The sequence below is a fragment of the Polistes canadensis genome, unplaced genomic scaffold (genome assembly GCF_001313835.1).
Source record: "Polistes canadensis isolate GaletaPanama2010 unplaced genomic scaffold, ASM131383v1 scaffold_188, whole genome shotgun sequence".
NCBI lineage: Eukaryota > Metazoa > Arthropoda > Insecta > Hymenoptera > Vespidae > Polistes > Polistes canadensis.
In genome coordinates, this window is record NW_014569735.1 from 119,858 (window position 1) to 129,214 (window position 9,357).

The window sequence follows — 9,357 nt, forward strand, 5'->3', positions numbered from 1 at the left end:
TAATTTGATTCGGTATCAGATATCGTTTATTCGAGTTTAAACATTCGTGGATTTTTCGAATGTGAAAAAGAATGCTATGTTTTATTCTTCTTCTTCTTCTTCTTTTTTCTTCATTTTTTTTTTTTTTGTTCATCTCCCTAAGTAATTCGCCATTGTGTGATATAAAGGCTACCCTCGTTAAACGCCATCAAATAACAATTTACGAATATCGAATTATAATCATGAAATGGCACAAAACGACGAATTGTTAAAAAACCATTAAAGTACTCATCAATTTCGTTACAATTCGCACGATTTGTCAAGAAGACTGAAAAAAGGAAAAAAAAGAGAGGGAGAGAGAGAGAGACAGAGAGAGAGAGAGAGAGAGAGAGAGTCACGCAGACAGAAAAAGAAAGAGAAAGAAAAGGACAAAAAAAGAAAGAAAAAGAGAAAGAGAGAGAGAGAGAGAAGTAAATCGATTGTGACTTTAAGGGGAGTATGAGGATAAATAAATAAATAAATAAATGAATGAATATATAAAATAAAATAAAATAAAATGAAATAGAGAAAAGAAGAAATGAACGAGCGTAACACGCGGAATGTATATTACTCGTACGTGCCATAAATTTAATTAATACTCAAAATATGGTGTTGCTCGGACGACTTTAGTGTTATATTGTACACCTAAAATTAGTATTAAATTTAGCAGTACGTGTTTAAAGCGACAGTTATGGCGTTTTCTCGTTTTTTCAAAGGATATCGATGTAATTACAAAGAATACATCGATATCGATCGAAGAATTGATTATTGTCGGTCGGAATGAGGAAAAAAGAATAAATAAATAAATAAATAAATAAATAAATAAAGGATACAGTTTTATTCGTACTTAAGAAATTCAAATAATTATATTTTTAGGAAGAGTCGTGTCGAACTTTTAACGCCTCTCGTCTCTATTAAACTTTTTAATGTTCTTTCATTATTAAAAAAAAAAATTAAAAAAGAAAAAAGATAAAAAAAGGGAGAAAGAAGGAAAGAAAATGTAAAAGAAAAATAAACAGCTGCGGATAAAAAATATTAAAAGATTCAAGAAGTTATATAACAGTTGTAACAATAATCTCGTTTGTAAGTAAGATGATAATTGTCTTCGTAATTCATTTATTTTTCTGTTTTTCTCTTTTATTATAATTATTCTTAATATTATTATTATTAGTATTATTATCATTAATATAATTCGTAAAAAAGAAAAGCATCTTTTTTCATCAGTAAGTCTTATAAAAATATTTAGAAATTGGATGAATTTATGTTCTTCTCATTTTTAGATTTTGGAACGATAATCAAGTTAATCCAATTCGCATAACCGATCGACCATTCTTGTACAGATTATATTCGCTGTCGTTGAGTCATACTACTCGCGCATCCATTCTTTTCCACGTGCAACTAATACGCAATGGAAAGTTTAGAATGTGTTTGTTATTTGAACTTTATGAATGTTCGAAAATTAATCAGGGTCTTCGGAATATTTATTATATAAATATATATATATATATATATATAAATATATATATGCAATGAAAATTTGCATTATCTAATTTTTCATAGCTACATCAAAACGAATGAATGGTAGAAAACGGCTCCGTAGAGGATGACATTAACAAGTAACGGTTCCTGAATCTAAAACGTTGAGAAGGAATTCACTGAAAATCATTATAATTCACTATCGACAACAAAAATTCAAATAATATAAACAAGACTAAAAAATACGAGAAAAATAAAAATTGTTAAAAATGCGTTCGTACGAGATATGAAAGTGATTTATATTCAAATAGAATCAGAATCGTAGATTTGGAAACCTTACTTCTTGATCGAGGTATTGGTGTAGTTCAACATGAAAATCAGAGAGACCCAGTATTTTATCAGGCATTGGTATTACCAGTGTAATAATACAACAACAAAAAGGAAAATTCAAAAAAATAAGACTTTGATATGTTGCTAGTACGCGTTATGGGTATTCCAAATGAATTTCAATATAAATCTACACCACCAATATACAAATGTACGCACATGTATACGCGTATATGTATAAGAACATTAAGATCTTATAATTTTTAATGACTTTTAATATAGGTTTACTTATGTAAATTAAGAAGGAATAATTGTGCTCAATAAATTTCAATAAATAAGGATTTTGCCAATGCTAATATAACAATTATTATTACTACTATTTATACATATATAAATATAAATACGTATAATATACATAATAGTAATCATTATATAACTTATTTACAACAGTTTTTTACATTTGTAAAATTAATATATCGTTATACAATAAGAGAATTTACTTACATATTTAATTATGCTTTCAGTTATGTATTAAGAATCTATCGACAAATTTTTAACGAGCGACGATACGTCAAAAGCATCCGACGAGACGAACACTTTTCTTTTAATCGCCTGCTCGTTCAAATCTACAACAGCCTTTTTGATTTTATTTTTCCATTCCTTCGATTCCTTAGTATTTATAGAACACATGATCACGTCATTGACGTAATCTTGAAGAGTATAAGATACCACAGATACAAATATCGATTTTAAGTCGTCTTTCGCTTTTTGTTTAAGAGTACTGTCTCTGCTAACTAAATTCAATATAAACAGACCATTGTCTGTCAAACAGGAAGCTATCGTATTCAACAAATCGATTTCGAGAAATTGTTTAGGCGGGCAGCTCATTCCAACGGTGGTGTCCTTGCTATCAACATCGAAAAGAATAGCAGAGTACTTCTTACCTTCTGAAGCAGCATTTTTTATAAATTCTATACCATCCGCGATTTGTACTTGCATTCTATTATCCAAAATAAGACCAAAATACTCGACCGCAACTTTAAGGATAGCTTCGTCGATCTCGACAGCTGTGATTTTTAACTACAACACAAAGAAACATTTTTTTAAAGATTCTGTGTCAACGAGATTAAAATATAATTAATATTTGTTTTTTAAATAATATGTCATACATTTGTAAAGCAATGATATAGAAATGTACTCAGGCCTCCACCACCAAGACCTATGATCATAATTTCATTGGAATTTGTAGAATCTAATATTGTAGAAACACCTACGCTCATATATATGTGGTGTTTACAAGCTAAAAATCCATTATCGATTACTTTCTTCTTTTTACCTCGTCTGGATTTTACTGAAAACATAATTCTTATTAATAAATAGATTAAAACTTATTTATTGGATAACAGAAATGCATACCTTCTTTAAGACGAGCTTCGCTTTGAATCACATATGGGTTATTTAAAAAGATCAGTCTTCTCAATGTGTGCCCATCTTCTTCTGTTTCTTCAACGACAAAAGAACCACTAATTTTACTTTCACCTTCGTAACAAATTGTACGAGCACCTATATTTGTATCTAAAGATAGATAAGGAATATCACTCTTATCGGTTAAACCTGATGGAGCTAAATTGCGTATACAATCTCCAAGTTCGGTTTTCACTGAATCCCAACTTTCAAATTTATGTTCTCGTCTAAGAGTGACAATAACAAGTCTATCCCGTTGTGTACTCTCCAATACCTGCTGTCTTCCTTCTTTAGTACTAAATAACCAATCTGTTTCCCTGTTAAAATAGTAACATTTAACTTTATATAAATTATGAAACTTATTTTTTTTGATTACTTCAATTCTTACTTGTACGTTAGTAGAACAGAATCCTTACTTTCCTTGTGGTACTATAAACGCAGCATATGATTTTGCTCCTCTGGCACGAGGTTGGTCAAGTACGTAAACTGTATATCGAGGATGCTTGTCACCAACTCTGTGTAAATCTAAACAAATTTCTCCAACATCGGCTATACTTCTTTTATCAAGACAATTGCATATTAAAGCCGACTGTTGAACTGATAATACTGCAGATATCAAAGCGTCTACGGAGGATACTCTTTCAGGTTTACCGTCAGTTAATGAGATTTCAAGTATCTATTAAAATAAACAAAATCCATTGGCAATATAAAATTAATTTGATTAATCTAAATTTAACATAGTATGCATAATAATCTTTTTTCACACTCACTGATTCTGTTAGTTTCATAAATTTTGTTGCAACAACAACAAACACAGGAATAGAACTGCCTTCTTCCTGTTTAGTCTTCACTTCAGCTTCATGACATTGTGCCACGCGTATCATAAAATTATTTGCAGTGAAATATGACAAAATTTTGTGTATAATATGTTCTTGAAGTAAACTAATACAAATATATCTTCCACCATTACGTAGGACACGTGTGATTTCCTATGGAAGATTATTTTTCATTTATAATTGTCTACATATAAATTAATTTATCTATTATCTAGGATATATCATCTTCTTTTATACAAATTACCTTAAAATATTTATCAATTACAGATATTGTTTCTTGCTTTACATTGGGCATTAAAGCATCTAGAGTACCTTTATCCAATATAACGCTGAATTTTTCATTCGAATAAGTCATTTGCGTAGCATCCATCTGTTCATATATTAAATCTGGTCTGTCGTTCTTATTAATATTTTGCATTTGTTTAATAACAACCTCTGACACATCTATATTAGTAATATTTCTATAAAAAAAAATGTAGTATGTTTATAAATAATTATAATTACCTATATTACTCTAAAAAGAATTTTAATACAAACCGATATCCAACATCGTAAAGTGACATACTCAAAGTAGAATTACCACACCCAACAACAAGTATATCATCTTTCATCTTGATATACTTAATTAAAATATCACATAATTCGGAATATTCTCCATACCTAAGATATAAATAAAATGTATGAAATAAATGATATAGAATACAAGAAAATATTTTACATTTAATTAATATAAATTTACCATTCAAAACTTTTCTTGCCACGTTTTTTGAAAAACGAATTCCAATATTCCGGTTGACTAAATTCCTCGTGAGTTTTAGGCAAAAGATTCATGATTTTTTAAACAATACTTTCACGATTTAACCTACAAATTACCGGCTTCTACCTTTACGTTATTTCATTACTTTGATATCAAATATCAAAGAACACAAAATGGCGAATAAAATATCATATAAATTTTTGTAAATATTTCATGAAAAATACAAATATTCTAAATCACGTTACGCGATCTTTTAAAAATTCATAAATAACAATAAAGGCTTAGGAAACACGATCATAAAAAATAATTTAAAAAGTAATACTCAACTTGATGTTAAAGCAAAAATCGTCAATAGATGGCATTTAATTCGTCTTCGTGTTAAACTTAGGAAACGATTAAAAAAAATATATAAATCATTTTATATATATATTTACTAAAACAAATATAAAAAAATTACCATTTATTATATAATTAAAAAATTACCAATATAAATTTCAATATAATGTTAGAACAATTCTTATCTCGCTCTCAATGATTTCTCATAGCAATCGAGAGGCGTTATTTATAAACATATTGTTATATAATAAATAGATATAAATTATATATTTACAAAAATATATACAAAAATAATTAACATTGATATTTATTAAGAAAATATTAATAGATACTATAAAATTCTTGTAGAACAATTTATATTTTCCGCTTAATGATCCACCAATGAGTGTTCTCGTTGCGATCGAAGTGACATCTACGAACACTCTTTTGTAATAACGTCCTCCAAGCACTGTTGCGTCAGCCATTAAAATACCGTGGAACACGAGCTGGCGTCTATTACTGTTTGATATTCATTGATCGAATCATCTATACACGGTCAGCGAACGGTTGATTCCCGTCCTTGCCAGATACCGAAAAAGGTTGAGCGTACAAAAAAAGTAAGTAAAGTAAGTTATTTTACTTAATTATTAGTAAACTCCATTCCCCCGATTAACATTACACTTACTTACGTCTGTAATTTCTCACGAAATGATTTACTTACAAAAATTATTTTTTCTTTAAGAAATACTAACGAAAGGCAAATTTTGTACTTTCGTCAGTACTATGGTATTCTACCACGTGCAATTTTTTAGTTATAGAAATGCGAAATACTAATTCGACGTCACTCATCAAAAATGTCTAATTTCGAATTCCTCGACAAATGAAGTGTTACGTATCTTCTTTGTTCAAACATATACATATATATATATATATACTTTTAATATACATATATATGTACATATATATATATATATTTGAAGAAGAATCAAGTATTACGTAATCTGGCCCTGAGCCAGTGCCCTACTGTACTTCATTTTTAATTGTAAATAGGTGTGTGATCTCTTTTGGCTAGCATCTATATTCTTTTGTTTCATCTTTTCAATTCTACGGAGTGTTTCCTATATTTCATTAATAACTGATGTAAGATAGAGTACTACTGACGAAAGACTATCCTCTTGGAAATACTTTGTACATTGTACATTTCGTTATGAAATAATATGACGTTTCAAACTTCTTACAAAATTATTTACATATATATATCGATAAAATAATAAAAAAAATTTTATTTCTCCTACAATGAAATTTTTATATCTTGATAATAAGTAATCTCATTCGATTTACAATTAGTAATTTAAAACTCTATCAAATAGATAATATTTTTCTACTTTTCTTATCTAAAAAGGGTAGCAATCTGTGCAAATTATCCGAGTGGATTTGATTGTAATCGGACCTCTCATCGTTCGTTTGTATTTTTTTTTTTTTTCCATTCTATTCCCTTTGTATTTGTTCGATCATCAAATCTATTCTCTTAACAAGCCATCTGTGATTGTACGCATGCGTATTATCGATACCGCGAAAAAGAAGTGCAAACGCAAGCATCGATTCATTGCATTTTTCAACCTTGTTTTACTTTTTTTTGTCTCTTTTCGAAATCTAAATTAGATTATACGATAAACGTAAATGAAACGTTTAAAAACGTCGTACTTAAGTACTTTTTTTATCAGCTAGCGTAATTCACATGATTAATCGTCTTATGAATGAATCAATCTAATTATGAATGAAAAAAAAAACCCAAACGAGATTAATATTATCAAACATTTTGACGATAATGGTCGCCACGTTTTTCTTTTTGTACGTATAATTAATAGCACACCGATTTTGGTACCTGTTGTTCATTCTTAAAAATTTACGCGATTTCATTTGTGATAGAAAAATTTGAAAAAGGTTGAATTAATTTTGTATTACATTTGTTCGTCATTAGTCGTCATTTTTTAATTGTTTGACACGCGCTCATACGATTTATTTTGTGATAGGAAAATTTGAAAAAGAATCGTTTAATAAATCGTTTATAATCGTTTAATAATTGATGAATTGATAATTACTTGTTACGTTGATTCAATGTTTAAAATACCTGTCTTGTGATAAAATTCTTCTAGAGCAGACGACTTTTGATGACGTAGGCGCACATGATTATAAAAGCAATCTTCTACGTAACTACTACGTCACGATCACGAACTGTAATGCATCTGTAGTAGTTGAGACATAAGTAGTTTATAAATTTATAGATTACTACATAACGCGTAATGCACCGTCGAATATTATTCGTTTAATTTATTTATAGATAACATTTCGAAATATTTTTTATTGAATTTATTTTAATTGTGTTATTAATTATTTATTGTTTTAGTTTAAAGAAGAAATATGGGTGTACCTGCAGGTGATCCAGAAAAGGGAAAGAAGGTGAGATATTAACGCAAATATATTGTGTAGATATAAATCAGTATTATTTTTATATTTATTCATAGAAAATGATTGAATATATTGTTTATTATGCTTTTAGATCTTCGTACAGAAATGTTCACAATGCCATACGATAGAAGCTGGTGGCAAACATAAAGTAGGACCTAATTTGCACGGTCTGATCGGTAGGAAAACTGGCCAGGCAGCCGGTTTTGCGTATACGGACGCTAACAAGGCTAAAGGTATATATTTAACATTTTCAAATAAATTCGTTTTCGATATTTACCTTTTTCATTCGAATTGTAATTCTTTTATTAGGTATTACCTGGAACAAGGATACTCTTTTCGAATATTTGGAAAATCCGAAGAAATACATTCCCGGCACAAAGATGGTGTTCGCCGGTTTGAAGAAACCACAAGAACGTGGTGATTTAATCGCTTATATCGAACAAGCGTCTAAATAAACTCGCTGTGCGTGTATCGAAGGTGGTGAAGCACGAATTCGCATGCAGGTTTAATGTCACGCAAGAAATCTTAGTACTATTATCATCATCTTAATTCTTGCTGGCGTTACTCTCACATTTCATTAAAAAACAAACTCATCTTTGAAGATTCTCCTCCTTCATTCACTCAAAGGCGTTAACTTGATATTCAAAATCTAGTGACAAATTGTTATTGTTAATAAGTAGATAATACTGTGTTACAATTATGTACGATACATTGACAAAGAAAGGGGCTGGGCTAAAACAAGCCCCGTTTCTTCATCTTCGAAGATATTCCGGTCCATGTCTCACGGATGGCTGAGCCACTCGTTAATCGTACATCGTAATTATTTATTGTCATTGTACCAATCGAATCATTCAACAACTAACGTTTGTCATTTCTGTACAACGTAGTAAGAGTCAGAATACAGATTCGAAGATACATTTCTAATGCTCTTATTCTTCTTTTACGATTTCGTTTTAAAATTAGCTCCTTGTACTCCAATGATCGTTGTTACGGCGATTTATTTAATACGAAGTATAATTAAATCGTTCATAAGCAATTTCTAGAATTTTTCAAATTTTATTATCAAAACATTTGATTAATATTTAATTTTGTATATTTCAAATATATTTACTTAGTAATTAGGATACCAAATGAAAATTTTATAGCCGTTTAATAATACATTATACAACAATTAATATTTTAGCTACCTGTTGCTTTGTTAAGTTAATCAATTGGGCAATGAATGGCTCAATTAATTATTACTTTACTGAGGCACGGTAATCTTTATATTTTGATAAAATAATATTTTTTAATTTTTACCAACACGGCATCACAAAAATGTATTGGAACTTGCTGGTAGATTATATTATGAAATTAACTGGAGTACAAAGAGTTAGTTTTACGAAAGATCAAATAATTGATATGAATATCCTTTTTAATTTCCAACTATGTCATTTTCTTACTAATGTAATTCTGTATAGTAACACAAGTTAAACAATTTTTCAATGATAAGACATGAACGAGGAAGGATGCGGTTAAAGTGGTAGGAAACCGATCTTGGTTTATACGCATATGGAGGTTACCAAATCTTTAGCTGGAAAAAAACTTCATTTAGTTGGAACGAGTCGTCGCGACATACGATAACGTTGTTCTTTGTACTATTTTTCTTTAGAAAACGAAAAAAAAAAAAACAAAAAAAGTCAAATTTCTTATTAA

The 9,357-nt window shown here is 29.1% G+C and overlaps 2 protein-coding genes across 3 annotated transcripts; one reads left to right on the forward strand and one right to left on the reverse strand.

Moving 5' to 3' along the window:
- Positions 1–1,195: 1,195 nt before the first annotated feature.
- Positions 1,196–5,213, reverse strand: LOC106789521 (methyltransferase-like protein 13). Its single transcript, XM_014753806.1, has 8 exons — positions 4,861–5,213; positions 4,659–4,781; positions 4,366–4,582; positions 4,056–4,274; positions 3,702–3,961; positions 3,238–3,602; positions 2,991–3,172; positions 1,196–2,901 (listed from the first exon to the last, which is right to left on the reverse strand). The coding sequence occupies exons 1-8, from the start codon at positions 4,950–4,952 to the stop codon at positions 2,353–2,355; spliced, it is 2,007 nt and encodes a 668-aa protein (XP_014609292.1). The 5' UTR covers positions 4,953–5,213; the 3' UTR covers positions 1,196–2,352.
- A 465-nt stretch (positions 5,214–5,678) lies between these two features.
- LOC106789522 (cytochrome c-2) lies at positions 5,679–8,586 on the forward strand. 2 transcript variants are annotated; one of them, XM_014753808.1, is made up of 4 exons: positions 5,679–5,819; positions 7,601–7,653; positions 7,754–7,895; positions 7,972–8,586. In XM_014753808.1, exons 2-4 carry the CDS (start codon positions 7,615–7,617, stop codon positions 8,115–8,117), a joined length of 327 nt encoding a protein of 108 aa, XP_014609294.1. In that variant the 5' UTR covers positions 5,679–5,819; positions 7,601–7,614; the 3' UTR covers positions 8,118–8,586. The 2 variants fall into 2 exon arrangements, with proteins under 2 accessions (XP_014609294.1, XP_014609293.1); XM_014753807.1 differs by having other exon boundaries at positions 5,679–5,810.
- The last annotated feature ends 771 nt before the right edge of the window (positions 8,587–9,357 follow it).

Coding starts and splice junctions, on each gene's coding strand:
- LOC106789521 (XM_014753806.1), bottom strand. CDS start 4,952: ATGAATCTTTTGCCTAAAACTCACGAGGAATTTAGTCAACCGGAATAT. Junction 3,962..4,055: donor TTATGAAACTAACAGAATCA/GTGAGTGTGAAA, acceptor TTATTTTAATAG/ATACTTGAAATCTCATTAAC. Junction 3,173..3,237: donor CGAAGCTCGTCTTAAAGAAG/GTATGCATTTCT, acceptor TTATGTTTTCAG/TAAAATCCAGACGAGGTAAA.
- LOC106789522 (XM_014753808.1), top strand. CDS start 7,615: ATGGGTGTACCTGCAGGTGATCCAGAAAAGGGAAAGAAG. Junction 7,654..7,753: donor ATCCAGAAAAGGGAAAGAAG/GTGAGATATTAA, acceptor TTATGCTTTTAG/ATCTTCGTACAGAAATGTTC. Junction 7,896..7,971: donor GGACGCTAACAAGGCTAAAG/GTATATATTTAA, acceptor TTCTTTTATTAG/GTATTACCTGGAACAAGGAT.